The sequence below is a fragment of the Theobroma cacao genome, chromosome 2 (assembly GCF_053813885.1).
Source record: "Theobroma cacao isolate CCN51 chromosome 2, ASM5381388v1, whole genome shotgun sequence".
Taxonomy (NCBI): Eukaryota; Viridiplantae; Streptophyta; class Magnoliopsida; order Malvales; family Malvaceae; genus Theobroma; species Theobroma cacao.
In genome coordinates this window covers 50,762,768-50,779,778 of record NC_142640.1, presented here as the reverse complement: position 1 = coordinate 50,779,778, position 17,011 = coordinate 50,762,768, and the positions used below count along the sequence as shown (strand labels likewise).

Sequence of the window (17,011 nt, the reverse complement as noted above, 5' to 3'; positions counted from 1 at the left end):
TAATAATATAAATTAAAAAATAAAGCAAACTTTAAAACTGAATCAAGTAAATAAAATTATTTTATTATTATTTATTTATATTAATTATTAAATAAAAAATTATTTTAAGAAATCATTATGAAAACTTATAAAAAATTTTAAAAATGTTTGGGGGCAATGGCCCTCCATCCTATACGGAGGCTCCGCCTCTGCATAGGTGCCGTCTAATTATTTGTATACCACATTTTGTCAAACCACTAGTAATTTTGTACACCACATCAGGTTAAAAAGTAAGTTTGAATTTAGAATAATCTTGTCCACATTATTTAGACATAAAAATTTCACATCTAATTTGTTTAACTTATTTAAAATACATTTATTTAATTAATAGTGTATTCTTATCATTCATGACTCATTTATTATATATATTTAACAAACATTTTAGAGGTAAATATATTCGTCATAATTATATTTAATATTTTAATTTTATTTAATAAAATAATTTATTTAACAGGGAAGAGTTTGGGGCGTGGAAGTCTAAAAGGGCAAATAAAGACAAGGACCAATTCCAACTTCCAAATGTTCAAATCGTACGAGATCAAATTCCAAAAACTGCTGCTGATAAAAATATTTATTAATAATGGATGCGTCCATGTGGCAAACCAGAATGGGGCTATAGCCTATAGCCTGAAACCGGCAACACACCTGCTCTGTGCCCCTCCATCTCTCCTTTTATCATTCCTCCCTCCGACCAATTTCTCTCCGCCGGGGGACTGCCTGGCCCTGCCCTGCCCAGCCCGGGTTTTGGTCAACATATCTCCTCTTCAATCTTGATTGGTACTGGTAGTATTGTCGAATCCCATGTTTTCCCAATTTTCCGGGACACCAAAGTCTTTGCTTCTTGTAACAACCTCATGAACAATTAAACCAACAAACATTTTGAATTGGACAGCAAAAGACAGCGCTAGGTTCGCTACCGGAAACGAATCCAAGATTAATCCTCAAACTTCCCAAAAACCAAAGTGAGGAAACAAAAATCCAACAAGAAGGAGAAATATAATGCCATCTCCAATCTTGCCCATATCAAACCATCCGTCCTCTGCATCGGCAGCCACAATGCTGCTGAAAGCTGAGATCGATCCTGACCCATCAACGAGCCTCCTCATTTCTTCACAATTCGACACTGAAAAGGCTATTCCCATTAAGCCTCTTCTACCTAGAGCTTCAAGTTACAACAGCACAAGCAATGTTAACAACTCTAATGCCTTCATCAACTATCAGCAGAGGCGGCGCCGGACTGCCAGCGATAGCTCGCTTGCTTTGCTAGCTGATGAGAGTCCCCGCCAGTCTATAAGCCGGGAAGTCGGCCATGCTGCTGCCGAGACGTTTCTCATCACTCGCTTAAGTTTGAAACTTCTAAGATATCTCGGGTACCCTTCTTTTGTTGTGAAATTGCTCTCTTTTTAATGATATTTTTCATTTTTCTTTGGACTACTTGTATGTTTATGTTAAAAGAATGTTGTTTTGATGGATTGACAGTCAAGTAGTATTTCTTGTTTTCGTGGATTGATCTTTCTTATATTGGGAGAGTTGATATTTGATTGATTGAGAGGCACGGATGTTTGTTCCATATGTTCCAGGAAATGCTTTTTTGTTGTGCTTAAGGATTGTTCCCTGAGATCCATCTTTAGCTTTCATAAGAGTGGTTTAATGTGGTACATTGTGTTGGTGTCTGAAAAATTAATAAGAATTGGATGATCTGATGATAGGGAATAGTGCTAAAATCTTTTGCTACTCCTATTTTGACTTAAAAATGGGGAAAGAAGGAACAAATATTCGGTTTTAATGGCCCCCTTGCTTTTCATAACTGTCTTGGATTATGTTGCTGTTTTCCTTTTACTGACTAATTGGGGTTGGGAATGTGCTGCAGCCAATTCCTTGAGCAGTAAAGGATGTAACTTATTGGATGAGGAGTCAATAGCTCATCTGTGAGATTTTATGATATTTATTGATGACCATTTATGTGGAGGTTTCTGTACTATGACCCTGAGACAAAATTCTGTAGTTGGTTTTGCTCCTGATGCATTCAACTATCCTATGTTGAGAAATCTAAAGCTAATGATTATTAAAGAAGCTTTAAATCTACCTTATTAATTAAGAACCATTCAAAGTTTTCAATGATAAATTTAGCATCTTCATCTAACAGAAACCTTATATTCTTTAGCTAATTGTGCATGCAGCAAGAATCATGTTTGTATATACTACTAATTTGATAAATAAAATTACAGAATAATATTCATTTTACCTCCCACTTACTCAACAATTGCCCATTCACTAGTTTCCTTTTTTGTTTTCTAAAAAAAAGAATTTATTTTATATTTTCAGAAACACTTTCCATTTCCTTTTACACACATACGTGTGTATGTTGCTAGTGAATTATGAAACAAATGGTTAGAGATTGGAAATCAATGTCTTCTTGCCCCCCCAAAAGAAAAGAATCTATCTTTTGGTACGGTAATGTTTAGCAAGGACAAAAGTGAATGGGGATCCATAAGCTGAAATTCAACTTAAAATAGTATTAATGGTAAATTCATTGGGAATATCTAAAAATGAATTGTTGGCTGACTAGAGCAGATGTAGGAACAGAAATTCATGAGTTGTAGGCTGTGCAAGGTATGTGCTGGAGTGCAAATAGAATTTTGATTAATTTGAAAAGAATATTAATGAGTTCCCTAAGAGGATATAATTATGTAACAAACTCAATTAATTAGAGTTAGTAAAAAGAGAAGAGAAGAAGTATCAATTTGTGAGGCTTTAAACTTTAAGATCAGTATCTTTTTATTGTCTATATGTTGCTCAAGGACTCAGAATTTTCTTTTTGTATTCTACTGTTATTTGAGATGCTTATATCACTTTTACGTTTAACTTTTCTACGAGATTTTTCCTGATCATTGATTATTTTCAGGGTAGGCTACAGATGGATCACAAGATTTCTTGCCCTTGGTTGTTATGCACTGTTACTCATGCCGGGTTTTATTCAAGGTCCATGTTGTTAACTGGATCATTGGAAAAAGTCAACCATATATTTCCTATTCATCTATTACTGAGTGCCATTTGATTGTTGCTTTTGCTACTTGCTTTTTGCTTCTAGTCGTAAAAAGCAAAAAATTCATTTGCCCACAAAAGTAAACAATATATTTGATGAATTAAAAACTAAAATTGTAAATATTTTGAATAAAGAATGCATGATTTTACATATATATAGAATGATCATGTTAGAATTAATGTTTGATTTTAGTCATTTGGTCATTTCTCATCAATTATGATTTTGCTTTATAGCAATATTTTTGGAAGCAAAAGGAAAATGGCAAAAAGCAAGCAGCAAAAGTAACAACCAAACAAAGTCTTAATTTTTGACACTGTCTTGTATGACATCTCTCATCAGTTTATATTTAACTTATGGATCTGAAAAAGCATAACCTGCCTATTCGTCTTTTGCAGTTGGTTATTACTACTTCTTCTCCAGACAGGTCCGTAGGAGCATAATATATGGTGAACAGCCAAGAAATAGGTAAAGTTGGTGGTCTTTGTCAATTTCTTGTGCATTCCAAGCATTTAATATGTATATCATTGCAATTATATTAGAATTTCAGTCATGAGAGCTTAAATTTTGTTTGCAGGCTTGATCTTTATTTACCTAAAGGCAGCCAAGGGCCAAAACCAGTGGTAGCTTTCATAACTGGTGGAGCCTGGATAATTGGGTGAGTGATTTGTTGTATTTTGACGTTGTATGTTTGGACATGTCATAGAAATTTTTGATGTACCAGCAGCTAGCTCCCTTTTAATTTTATTGGAAGATTAAAGCTTCTATTTTGTTGTGTGATCGGACTGAAAGATACCTGAACTATTCGTAGATGATAAGTAATTGACATAAACAGATGGGGAAGTACATACTAATCATTTCTCCTTTTTCTTTACCGTTTCCAAAGCAGATTCTGATCACTTTTATGTCTACGCTTTCTGTCGTTATATTTATACCCTTTTTGGCTCCTCTTTTGATTTGTGCTTGCTATCCTTGATCTGTTTCATGGAGTTTTTTTTTTTTTTCTTGATGCAGCTATAAAGCATGGGGTTCTCTTTTAGGTCAACAGTTGTCAGAAAGAGACATCATGGTGGCATGCATAGACTACAGGTGAAATATATCCCTTTAAGGCAACGTTCTGTCATAGAACATGACAGTACTTTGCTGGATTAATACTTAATTATAATTCTTGATTAAGTTATAAATTATACTTTGACCTCCATATCATATGCTAAAGAGAATTTATAACTGTATCATAACTACTGTTATAAGCTAGCCTTTTAAGCATTTCAACAATTACATGTAGAAACCTTCGTGATTTGGTAACTGCAAAATGTAACCTGTTCTCATCTTTTATCACCAGCGGGGCTCATGTCTTAGTAGATGTTATTTACTGATTTTTTCTTGGTTTGTTTAGTTTTAAAGTTCTTGGTGGGGCAGTTATTTGTCTATTTGGGCATGCGATGATCTTATAATACAATTTCATTATCTTATTTTCACTTGGTCCCCCCTCAAACTTCTTGCGAATGCCTTACCTGTAATTCATTTTTATTGACTTTACTGTTGCCTTTTGTCTTCCTTTACAAATATCTTTTGTTCTCAAATTTGAATTTAACTTTTCTTGACCAGCTATCATCTTCATATGAATCATTGGATTTCATTGGATCTGGAGAAAGTCTGTTGAAAATTGAAAGAATATATGCCTGTTTTTTTTCTTTCGTTTCTTTTCCTTTTCCCCCTTCTTTGGCCCTTTGCTCTTTCCTAGTTTCTTTCTTTTGAAAACTTGAAGGTGGTTAGGGTACCGTTTAGCAAGGAAAATATCTAACTGGGAACTGTTACACTTACTTTGTAATGGTATTGGCATCTGAAAGAATTTTGATGCACTCTGAACACATTTAAAAGGCTGCATTTGTTTTTTATTGTTCATGATAAGTAGCATTTGTGTTTTTATCTCTAAAATGACTATAATCTCCATTTTTCATCAAAGTTGGCAAGTTATATTTTGATGAAGGATTTTGAACTAAAAATTTATGTATTGCACAATATGTAATTACTTGGATAATAATTTTTTACTGTTGGATTAGTACAATATGACCACTTTATGTGGTGTGATGATATTTGGATGTTATAAGAATCAGTCCCTTGATACTGCTCTGGGATGACACCTCTCTGTAGCTAATTTTTGTTTGAATTTATGCTTCAAGTGTGTAACCTTCCTACTTCTGATAATTGGAATCTGCATGCAGAAATTTTCCACAAGGCACAATAAGTGAAATGGTGAAGGACGCTTCTCAAGGTATCTCATTTGTTTGCAATAATATTGCTGAATATGGAGGTGATCCCAACAGGTATGGGTCATGGGATTAGTAACATTTCCATTTTAATTCAGTTCATTATATTTAGTATTCTGTTCATGCTTTGTCTTAACAGGATTTATCTTATGGGACAGTCAGCTGGTGCACATATCGCTGCTTGTTCACTTGTTGAGCAGGCAATCAAAGAGGCTGGTGAAGGCGACAGTGTTTCTTGGAGTGTGTCCCAGATAAAGGCTTATTTTGGTTTGTCTGGAGGGTAAATATTTATTAAAAATTTCATGCCATTGGAAATTTTCTTTTCAGCACGTAATGGACATGGGCATTCTAACAATACAGCTCAATTTTTTTCCTTATGTTCCTGAAATTTAAGTTGATGATGAATATAACTTTAGTAGTAAAAATTGAATAGTTTTTGGTTTCAAAATTTCACTCTTAATATATATTCAAGCAAATTTTTATGTAATAAAAGTAGTTCCCTTTTTGTGCTGATTCTGTGATGCTCAATTATCATTAACATTCCCCAACAGGTACAATCTTTTTAACCTTATAGATCACTTCCATAGTCGGGGTTTATACCGTTCGATTTTTTTAAGGTCAGTACTTTCATTTTAAGTTACATACACGAAACCTTGTTTTGCCCTATTATCTGCTTTTTCCCTAATTTGAACAAATGTCTTTGCATTTTCATATAGCATTATGGAGGGGGAAGATTCTATGCGTCGATTCTCTCCTGAAGTATTGGTACAGGACTTGAACATTAAGCATGCTGTTTCTCTCCTTCCTCCTATCATTCTTTTTCATGGGACTGGAGATTATTCCATTCCTTCAGATGCCAGGTTTAAATCTCCTCTTTGATGAATTACATGATTGCATAATTAATTGTCAATTTTGTGGATTATGAATGTTAGATCAGGTTACTGTTTTGTCATTCTCAGCGGTATTGAGATGCTTTTGGAGTAATAATTGTTGCATGGTTAGGCCTTAACTTATTCAAATGTTCCAAGTGATTTATACAAACTTCTTATAACATGCTTCCCATGCAGTAAAAATTTTGCTGATACTCTTCAAAGACTTGGAGGGAAAGCAGAATCCGTATTGTATGATGGAAAGACTCACACGGATTTGTTTCTTCAGGTAATGGAAGATGTAACAATGCTTTGTGTGTTAGATGTACCAGTGCGCTTTCTCTGCAGACTTTGCTGACATTAGATGTATATCCTCTTGATATGTTTGGTCCTTTAAACTGAGTAAGAGCCCGTTTAGTTTTAAAAAATGTTTGAGGTCCTTTAGTTTCTAGTAAAATGTTCTGGAGTTTAGGAATGAGGGTTTTAAGGATGGGGAAGACTTGTTTAGCCTAGACCTAAGAGCAGAAAGGAATGCATGATTTGTATGTTATCTTCTATTGAGCACCAACTTGTCTTGTTAAGTTTGCAATTGTCTATACACATAAGCCTCAGATCTCAGGATCTTTTGCCATTGATATGTCACTTTCACTGAGGAGAAATATTTACATGTTATATATTTGGCCGACATATTATTCAGGATCCCATGAGAGGTGGCAGAGATGAGATGTTTGAAGACCTTGTTGCCATCATACATGCTGGTGATGAAGATGCCCTTGCAAGAGATGCAGTGGCTCCTCCAAGAAGACGCCTTGTACCTGAATTCATGTTGAAATTGGCTCATAGTGTCAGCCCTTTCTAGCCATTTGACCATTGCTCATCTGTCAGCCCCGAAAGGCATATACTACCAAATGTACATGTGCATATCACAATGGAAATATATTTACTTTATAGATAATCTTTACCATGCTTATTTTCCCCCTCTTTCTCGTGTCGTTGGTGAAGAGGTTACTTGGCATCAATTGTGGGAGGATTGTGGGAGAATGGGTATATTACCATAGAATGTAGGCAGGTAGCCATCTCTTAAAAATTTGGGGCTAAAATGGTGGAAAACTCAACATTGCATTGCATTGCATTGCTATAGTTTTGAAGGCCCGTATGTAATATTCGGCTAGGCCTGTACCCTATTTAATATTCTGTTTTAAAGGTGAGGCTCTCATGCTGGGGGCTACAGTTGTAGAAGGTCCAGCAGCACATTTGTTTCTTCCTTGTTTTGCTCAAGGAAGAAGTGTCAAGCTGAATCCCACTAACAATATAATATGTTAGATTGTAGATACGCCGTCCTATTATATATGCTTGTCTCTTTCTTTTTGTTGCAGTTTTAACTTTATATATATAACAACAAGGTGAAACTTGAAAATTGATGAAATGGAAGTAAGATGAGAGACAGAAAGTACTCGGAGAGACATGAGGCATGCATCAAAGGCTATATGAATGTTCCAATCATATATATCAATAAAAGATGGAATGGATTTCAGGTATATAAATATGAGTCTTGTTTAACTTATTAAGCATGTTTTTTAGATTGAAAACTTAAGTCCGTGACATGTATATGTTGAAACAATTCCATAATGACCTTTTAAATAGGTTAAGTATCATTTTTTTAACTGAAATTTTAATCTTTAATTAGTTGATGGTGTTCCAAAAAATAAAAAAGTTGATGGTGCTACTATAAATTCATTCCCTTCCCGATGCTATATTATTTCATTAGCGCAATCTTGTCAAACTGTAACTTACAAGAACCCTAAATTATCAACTTCCCCTGCTCATAAGTCATAACATAAATAAGTAGAAATAACATCTAGATATCCAGGATCTCTAATCATAAGAAAATCTGCACTTGAGTTGCCAGGCAGCTAGTGCTTGCTTGCTGCTTTCCCACCTTTGCCCTGCAGATGAAGCATAAATCAAGCATAGGATGATTAATGGTATTCATTCATGAAAAGAGATAGATAGTATAAAATAAAAAAGCGTATTTTTTTTTTATGGCCTGATAATATATATACCTTCTTCTTCTTACTAGGTTGCTGAGGCTTTTGAGCAACGCCCTTTTTGGCTGCGGGTTTGGAGGCACCATCACTGGCCTTGGCAGGTTCCTTCTTGGCCTGGCCAAAGAGTTGCGTGCCAACGGGTTTCTCAGCCTTGAGTGATGCCATTGCCAGACAAGTAGCAAAAGAAACAAACTAGATATATATTGTTGTTTTCTTCCCTAATTCTATGGTCTGTATATATAGAAGACTTGTGCTTAAGTGTGGCAAAGGAATTAGAATCGCTGAGCAGAAGGTGATAAGTGGATGGTGGAAGTTGAAGACAAGAAATGGAATAATTAACCGACCTGGACAGCAACTTCAAGCCTTATTATTTTACAGAATCAGATGCTTTGCTTAGAATAATTTTGGGCTGATATTACTAGCATATATAGCGTCCTCGTAACTCAATTCTACGCAAGAATATAAAGATTATAATTTGTAAAGGAATAATTAGGTTAATATCAAGATGAAGCGATTGACAAGAACAAAAAGCACGCATACAAAATTTTAAATGAATGTTGATGGGATTAAAGCTATTATTATTATTATTTGTAGACCTATTAGTGATAAAAAGTTTACCTGGGCGGCCGGGGAGAGGAGAGGACGGGAGGGGGAGCTAGCAATTAATAATGGGGGATTTTCGTGTCTGTTAAAATGACCTACGTGCCTAGGTAGCTATATATCTTAATTAATTAGGGTCTTTCTCCATCATCATCATCACCTCTTCTTTTTCTTCGGCTTTGTTTGTTTCTTTAAATCGATCTTTATTTGTTTGTTTTGCTAAATTTCAAGCAAGGCCTTTTGATTGCTTAATTTCGTAGAGATGGAAACTAACACATTCTCAACTTGTATTTCTGTCGTTAGAACAGACCATGGCATGTTTTTCAACAAAAAAGAAAGAACAGTCATAGCATTGTTAATTATTACTAGTAGCCAGCCATCTTGTTCCAACTTCAGCTCCACATCATATTAGTCCAAGGTACTCAAATCAAGCACTGCCCCGCTGCTGGTGGGGAGACAAACGTGAGTGTGACATTTAAGTTTCGTTTTTTCCCTTTTTTTTTTCAATTTTAATTATTATTTTATCATAATTTAAATTTTGATTATTTCATATATAAATGGATCATAACATTTGGTTAATTGGTTGATACATATTCTCTTAAAAGTAAGGTTTTAACTTTTTTTTTTTCAAATTCAAAATTAAAAATATGTAAATATATATATATATATATATATATATATATATATGCCACATAGTTGGAGTGTTTATTTTGTCATTATTTTTTTTTTTGAAAGGCAATGAGAAAGAACAAGACTTTCTTGATTGCTTTATAGATATTTTCAATGATTCAATTAAATGTTTCTAGTTAAAAAAATTATAATTTTAATAAAATTGAACGTTTTTTATTGCTTTTGTAGATATTTTCAATGATTCAATTAAATCTTTCTAGTTATGAATAATTATAGTTTTAATAAAATTGAATGTCAAATTCAATCTATAATGATTAAAGAGGAAACAATGAGACCCTTTGGAAATTACATATATATATATGTATGGAATAACTTTTTATTGATTAGGTAAAGCTTAAAAAGAGAGACATATTCATGCATATATATAAAAATAATTACAAGGCAAGAGCTTTGCAATATTTTTTGTAATTCCAACAATGATCACCATCCTGACCACTTAAGTTCCTGCTCCATGCCCTGTTCATGAAGCTCTTGTCTTCCTATTCCTACTTGGCTACTTTAGCTGCTGACTTTGCTCCCGATGCCTGCCAATTCATCCAAAGGAAAGGTTAAGACACATCAGTCACACAAAAATAATAATTAAAGCAACAAATTTTGTATCAATTAACCGTGGAAAATTTATTGATTAACGCATGTGTCCCTTGCCACTGATTATTAAAAGTGCATTAATTGGAACTAAGCTCCCAAAAGCTTGGAAAAGTGGATACATCAATTTGCTATGGGAAGTGAATAAACAGAATAATATGTACCTTCTTTTTAGGCTCCCGAGGCTTCTGCTCTGTCTTCTTAGGGGCCGGCTTGGAGATCGGAGCTTTGGGTGCACTGCCGCTGGGTTTGATGGGCTCCTTCTTGGCCTGCCCCGACCCGGAGGATGGAGTGCCAACAGGTTTTTCAGCCTTGAGTGATGCCATTCCTCTTTCCTGTCCTGCTAGCTACCACAGAAATTAACCAGAGGTGCCTCTACCTTAATTTGTTGGACTCCAGTTGTTGCACAAATTAACCAAGACAAACTCAAATTTATAGTTGAGATTTAGGAACCAATATCAGTGATGAGTGAGTTCAACTTAGTGGAGGCATGGTGGATTGATGGGAGCTTACAGAATAGAATAACCTTGTGCTGGAGAGCTAGGTGTGGGGAGATGCTCATGCTTGTATCAGATACCCTTGCTTTGGCATATTTCACTCTCATTGTTCATTAATAATGGATGCTTATTCTAACTTCTAAAACAAGGCCAAGAAGCTCTGAATCAGGACGTGAGGGCATCATTTAACCATCTACTTGACATGACTAACTAAGATTTGTTGTGCATTTTTTATTGATACCTGCATGATCATAAAAATTTTAAGGCTCTTTTTGTTTCTCATTTTTAATTTTTTTTAATCTTTTGCTTTTGAAATAGAAAAACAAAAAATCTGTATAGTTAAGGATCAAAAACTTAATGTGTAGTATTTCTTAATAAATGTCAATCTTCATTGAATTGGGAAGCAAGAATAATCTGGGACAAGTTTTTCTCATCTCAAAAATCTCATGCTCGATGACATGATAGGCCTCTTATAATCGATCATTCCTTGGGATGTCTTTGTTTTGTTTCTTTCTGATTTTTCTATGGCCTGTTCTGCTATCTGGTTTTAAGCTAATATTTTTTTTTTTTAAAGTTGTTTTAAGCTAATATTTATAGTTTGTATTAAAAGAAATAGTTATCAAGTGTCTTGATTCTATTCCATCTTGGCCAATTGCTGCTGTTTCGCATTTTCCATTATGAAAAGAATTATTTCATTCATTAAATTATTCAAAGAATCAAATTAGTTATTGCAAGTACAGTAAGCAGCAACTTTGGTGAATAATTAGCATGCTTCACCCCTTTTAGGGAGCTTAATCTTACAGAGATGGGAGTTATCCAAGCACCGGTTAACTTAACTCTCTCTTTTGAGAGAATGTTTTCTGTCTTACCGTTAATTACCCAATTCTCCTCTGATAATGCGGCATATTTGGTCTAAGACCGTGATAAAAGCTTAAGAAAGCAGATTCTTATAATAATTAACCCACTTTACCAGCACAAGTTCCATGTAAATAGACAACAAAATTGCTAATCTTTAATTCATTAGGATGACCTGAATCTTAAAATAATGTGACAAGAGATGTCTTGAATGATCACAGATTCTGTCAGAATTCATGATTATGCAATCAAATTGCAGACCATCTTCATCAATTTCTCGACTTTCAACAAGTAAATTGCTGGAGGAGTCATTGACAGATAGACATGGTCAGTGAGGCTGCCCAATTCTTAGAGCCACATAAGCCAGGAGCCTATATCCCACTAACATTATTGTCAAAGCAGCGACATCCCACAACTTATTGTCAAGACCAAGATACTTGATTGCAGGAAAATCCATTATCTTGCAATGCATCCCAATGTCACACTCGTACACCTCATTTACTGAGTACTGCACCCCCACCAGCAGCTTATAGCAGAAGTGACTAAAAGAAATGTACTTCAACCAAGCTATGAAAAGAGGAATGTGCTGAATGTAGTATCCACCGGCTAATAAAAACACAAGCATTGTCACAGAAGCTAAGGTTGTACCCTGTTTTACATCCATCAGAATGGCTCCCAGTGCCAGTCCTAGCCCTTGAGAGACCAGCACGTTGAACAGTACGATTAAGAGGGTTAGTACAAATGTGACTAGTGATGGCTTGAGGCCGCCCATCCAATATGTGACGGTAACAAATATTGTTGGAAGAACAAGCTCCATTGGCAAGTCACCGGCTGTTCGGGCAAAGTAATATGAGGACAGACGGTACATCCCCGAGGCTCGCTCTTTGATTAGCATTGGCCGCTCTTGAGGGAATGCGAATATGGCATTGAACAGAGGGAAAAAACCCCAGAATATTGAGAAGAAAAACAGCAGTCCCACCTGTAAAAATATTTATTTTGTTATCAATGTTTATTGATCGTGATACACAGCCTAATTGAAAATATAAATTCAGTAGATCCTTTAATTTCATAACGTCCAGGTAAAATTTCCAAGGGTCTGTTACTGGAAAAATAGTGAATATACTTTACTACCAGTACCAAACGGCCCCCACAAGCCAAATTTCATGCTTTGGAGAGCTTGAAGGAAAGAATTCAGGGTCATGATATCGATACCTGGTCTTGTATGTGTGAAACATCAGAATGCCACCACAGAAGGCCTGAAAGAATCGAAACTGACATGACCTGAAATATTCTTAGGCATGAGTAGGATTCATGCTTCCTCTCCTGTAAACCCCTTCTCAGTAAGACCTTAAATTGTTCCCACCAGGTGGTGTTCCATCGGACCTCACACCCTGTAAGAAAACTAATGATCACTGCCAAATAAATACAAAGCAGCTGCATGCAAGCAGAGAACTTTCACATTTTGACACAAGCACTGATGGTAATCGCATACAGCTGCACCTGTTGGCAGACTATAATTTTTTTACTTACTTGATTTTGATGATATTACTGTTGACAAAGACGAATCATGCAAGTTTCGGTCAATATCAGCCTTCAATACAGGGAATATATTCTTCTTGTAAGACAATATTAGGTAGTGTTTAGTGGAATTTTGATCATCATGGTGGTCTACTCTGCCATGGAACTCTAGCTGCTCATCCGGTTTTACGTCGGGGGCTATACCTGCTTGTCCAAAACAGTCATGTAATTAGCAGGAAACAGAGAGGAATCAGATAAGATAAATTATTAGACCTCTGAATAGCTAAAAATCTTTAGATCATTCCATATGAATTATTTCACATAGCAAAAGAGCTTAGTGTTCATTATTTTTCTGATTGAACAATCATTTCTAAAATAATGTCCTTATGTTGACTTTTTAGACTATTCAAATCCACCATGTATATATATATATATATATATATATATATAACTAAAGCTAAATAATTGCAAAGTGGGGAAGGGCCAAAAAGATGAAAAAGTTATTATTAGAAATCAAGTGAATGGTAGAGCTTCAATTATCAATAAGCAAATCCCAGTCAAAAAGAAGAAGAAGAAGAAGAAAGATATAAGAGATAAAGAAACAAAAATAAATACCCCGAATTAAATAATTAATTGACAACCTTTTTGACTTAAATTATTAGCCTTCGTTGCTCAAAGCTAAAATATATGACTGATTATTCAATTAGAGTGCATTCTGGTTAACATGCTGCTGGCTTCTCTTGCAAAAGGGGGAAAAAAACCTATCTTAGTTAGTTACCTCACCAATACGGTAGCTTTAGGTTCAGAAATGCTGAAAATCGTTGAGCCAGAGGGACCATTAATTTCCTAGTTACACATATAAATGCTAAAAGGTTATTTACTTTAATGGTTGGTTGTGTGTACGTGTGGTCGAAAATGGATTAAATCCCAAGCCAACGCAACATTGATATCTAAACTTAGAGTTGTCTTTGTCATATCTCATGTTATATATGATACTTTTGTTGCTGGGGCTTTAGCATTTTTCTTTTCTGATATTAACAGCACATAAGCATCATGACAGTGATTGAAACCATAAAATATGAAGAAGGATTTAGTTTGAACTTAAATTAATATATTCAATAACCTTAAAAAAGAAAAGAAAATAAAATAAAATATGCATGTAAGGTTGCAGCAATGGATTGAATGATCAATTAAATAAGTTGACAGATAATCATTCTTTCAAGTTCTGGGTTTGGTCATTCCAACTTCTAATCCCTCCCCCACTTTGCAATTTCTGTTATCAATTAAAAGAAATTTTAAGTTGGAAGAGTTGCTTACCATTAGCTAGATCAAGCAGAAAATCAGCAGGGTTCAAGAAATTGAAACCGGGTGTGAAACCAATGGAACTGAAATACTCCATGGCCTGATCGGCACGCCCGCAGTAAATGGGACACCCTTCGTATAGCACCAACACCTTATCAAACATCCTGTACAACCTACTTGAGGGCTGGTGAATGGTGGTGATCACGGTCCGGCCACCGCGTGCTAAGCGGCGTAAGGTAGCTACAATTCGCTGCGCTGTGGTGGAGTCGAGTCCTGAAGTGGGCTCATCCAGCAACAACAGACTCGGGTTCACTAACATCTCCAGGCCAATACTGACACGTTTACGTTCCCCACCCGACACCCCCCGAAGAAGAGGCCCACCCACTATATTGTTCCTGCATCTTACTAAGCCAAGTTCCACTATGATCAATTCAGCCTGCTCAATTTTCTCTTCCCTGGTGAGCTCTTTTGGCAATTTCAACAAAGCAGCATAAGTCAGCGTTTCTAACACTGTGAGGTGGGGATACAACACGTCATCTTGAGAGACAAAGCCTGTCTTGCGCTTCATGGAGCTAGAAAATGGCCGCCCATTGTATGTTATGGTGCCGGATAGCTTTCCAGTTAAACGACCTCCAAGGGCTGTCAGGAGGGTGGTTTTACCGCTACCGGACGGGCCAAGCATTGCCAGTAGCTCACCAGGTCGAACAACACCGCTAACACCGTTGAGTACACTTCTTCTGGGTTTCGGCTCTTGCGAGGATAAACACCTTCTAGCTGTGGTATTCGAATAGATGCTGTAGGCTACTTCTTCAAACTGCAATGTGATTAACAAGTTGTAAACACATAATTAGCCACTGTTACACATATTTAGCCAAATGTGCAAGAGACTAGAGAGTGTACAGAACCTTAAGAGTTACAGGACGTAAGGATTCGCGTAGAACTGAAATCCGAAGTGGAGTTTGTTGTTCTTGTTGTTGATGGGCAGGGATTGGCTCTTGAGAACATGGGACAACGTTGATGGATGAAGCGGATGGTTCAGCATGGACAGAAACATTGTTCTCGGTCCTGTTTGTGAGGATGATGCTGGCCGGACTATTATGGATGGTGATATTGCTAGTTTCTTGCTCAGGGGGCATCATGGTTTTTTAGAGGAATTAAGAAGATGGTAGGAGGAGAGTAATGGCGATCGAGAGCTGGGTGGAGAGGTGAAGAGTAGGAGGAGGATCGGAGAGGGCTGATCACGACTCACATGCAAGAACAAGTCATGTGAGTTAATAAAGTGAGGAAAGCACACGAGAAATAGAGTCTGAGGTATGGCTGATGGCGTAAGGGCAAAGCCTGAGGAAACTATATACTAAGCCAAGAGGGTTTGTTTTGGGAGGTCCAAGGGAGATGTATTCGTGGATTGCTCTGCCCTTTCCACTTGTCTACGTGTTTGGAGAGCATTTCTTCCATCTCAAATCACGTCATCGCCCATAATTTAAGAATAAAAAAAATCAATTTATGAAACATTTCATAATTTCTTAAAAATAAAATTTTTAATTGAAATAAATTGTTTTGTGATTGATATGTGCAATGTAAAATGTAATGAGTTAACGTAGATCCATGTACATATACATATAAAATTACTTGGACGTTTATATAGCTTGATGTTGTTCAATTGATTCGTTTTAATATCAATTGCCTTTCCGTCCATAAAATAGACGCATAATAAACACATTTGGATTACTTTTTTTTTTTTTGAAAGTTTTAAGTTGAAGCAATTCAAGATTTAAGTTATTTTAGGATCGGTTTACTCACAGTTCAAGTTATTTCCTAGTTATATTGAGATGATTTCAAGTTTCAAGTTAAAATCCGAAATGAGAAAGAAAGAGAGAAGACTAGTAATAGTTGCTAGGTTTGAAAGAAAACTATAAATAGTGCAGAGAAATCAGAGTATATAAAGAGTAGATTTATTTTGATATGAAGAGCAAAAACAGTGTGATAATGTAGGTGGTGATTTTAATCATCATGAAGTGAGGTGTTGGGTGTGAAATAGACTATAATAGAACCCCAACCAGCCAACCACCCAACCCTATGTTTTTATTTTTTATTTTGCTTGTTGGGTTTTTGTTAGCTTTCAACTTCATGGAGTACGAAATGAACAGGGGCCAGGGGGAGGTATCTATCTCCTTTCTCTTTCCTGTGGCTCTGGGGCGCTCATTCAAGGAGAAAAAAGAGCGGAGGTGCTTGCAGGTGTCAGCCTCCCATTCACAGAGAGAGGTAGTGCTCCAGATTGTGTCGTGTCGTGTTTCCTATAAAAGACGACTTTTGCTGTCTTCCCTCCCTCAACGACCCGTCAGCTCTCCACATCCTCCAAACCTCTATGCTATCTTATTTTTTGTTTGTGTTTTTGTTTTGTTTGGTTTCTTTTTCTCTCTCTTATTCATGTAACACTAATCACTCAACAACACACGTGTCATATGATCATCCTCACCCTCAATTACTGCACTAGCTATGCTATATACAATAGCTCCCTTTGCATTGCATCATCTACAAAAGGTGAACATGGACAAAAGAAACCAAACTGCACCAATGGTTTTGAATACAGCTCAGGGAAATAGATGGAATTCCTGGAATAATTTGGACATATCGGATATGAAATCAGCATCCTGCAGGAGAGCCTTGACATTGAGAAAAATATTCATTTCTTTCC

At 36.0% G+C, this 17,011-nt stretch overlaps 2 protein-coding genes across 3 annotated transcripts; one reads left to right on the top strand and one right to left on the bottom strand.

Moving 5' to 3' along the window:
• The first annotated feature begins 622 nt into the window (after positions 1-622).
• On the top strand, positions 623-7,571 carry LOC18610569 (putative isoprenylcysteine alpha-carbonyl methylesterase ICMEL1). Of its 2 annotated transcripts, none has more exons than XM_007046294.3 (11): positions 623-1,409; positions 2,945-3,021; positions 3,481-3,550; positions 3,660-3,740; positions 4,097-4,171; positions 5,308-5,409; positions 5,492-5,632; positions 5,904-5,969; positions 6,069-6,212; positions 6,420-6,510; positions 6,919-7,571. In XM_007046294.3, the coding sequence occupies exons 1-11, from the start codon at positions 1,039-1,041 to the stop codon at positions 7,078-7,080; spliced, it is 1,380 nt and encodes a 459-aa protein (XP_007046356.3). In that variant the 5' UTR covers positions 623-1,038; the 3' UTR covers positions 7,081-7,571. The 2 variants fall into 2 exon arrangements, with proteins under 2 accessions (XP_007046356.3, XP_088659751.1); XM_088803625.1 differs by having other exon boundaries at positions 1,269-1,409; positions 2,950-3,021.
• Positions 7,572-11,562: 3,991 nt separating this feature from the next.
• Positions 11,563-15,750, bottom strand: ABCG21 (ABC-2 type transporter family protein). Its single transcript, XM_007046291.3, has 5 exons — positions 15,222-15,750; positions 14,332-15,130; positions 13,027-13,218; positions 12,709-12,887; positions 11,563-12,475 (listed from the first exon to the last, which is right to left on the bottom strand). The coding sequence occupies exons 1-5, from the start codon at positions 15,453-15,455 to the stop codon at positions 11,825-11,827; spliced, it is 2,055 nt and encodes a 684-aa protein (XP_007046353.3). The 5' UTR covers positions 15,456-15,750; the 3' UTR covers positions 11,563-11,824.
• Between the last annotated feature and the right edge of the window lie 1,261 nt (positions 15,751-17,011).

Coding starts and splice junctions, on each gene's coding strand:
- LOC18610569 (XM_007046294.3), top strand. CDS start 1,039: ATGCCATCTCCAATCTTGCCCATATCAAACCATCCGTCCTCTGCATCG. Junction 1,410..2,944: donor AAACTTCTAAGATATCTCGG/GTACCCTTCTTT, acceptor GATTATTTTCAG/GGTAGGCTACAGATGGATCA. Junction 3,551..3,659: donor GGTGAACAGCCAAGAAATAG/GTAAAGTTGGTG, acceptor TTTTGTTTGCAG/GCTTGATCTTTATTTACCTA.
- ABCG21 (XM_007046291.3), bottom strand. CDS start 15,455: ATGATGCCCCCTGAGCAAGAAACTAGCAATATCACCATCCATAATAGT. Junction 13,219..14,331: donor TCTGCTTGATCTAGCTAATG/GTAAGCAACTCT, acceptor TTGGACAAGCAG/GTATAGCCCCCGACGTAAAA. Junction 12,888..13,026: donor AGTAATATCATCAAAATCAA/GTAAGTAAAAAA, acceptor GTTTTCTTACAG/GGTGTGAGGTCCGATGGAAC.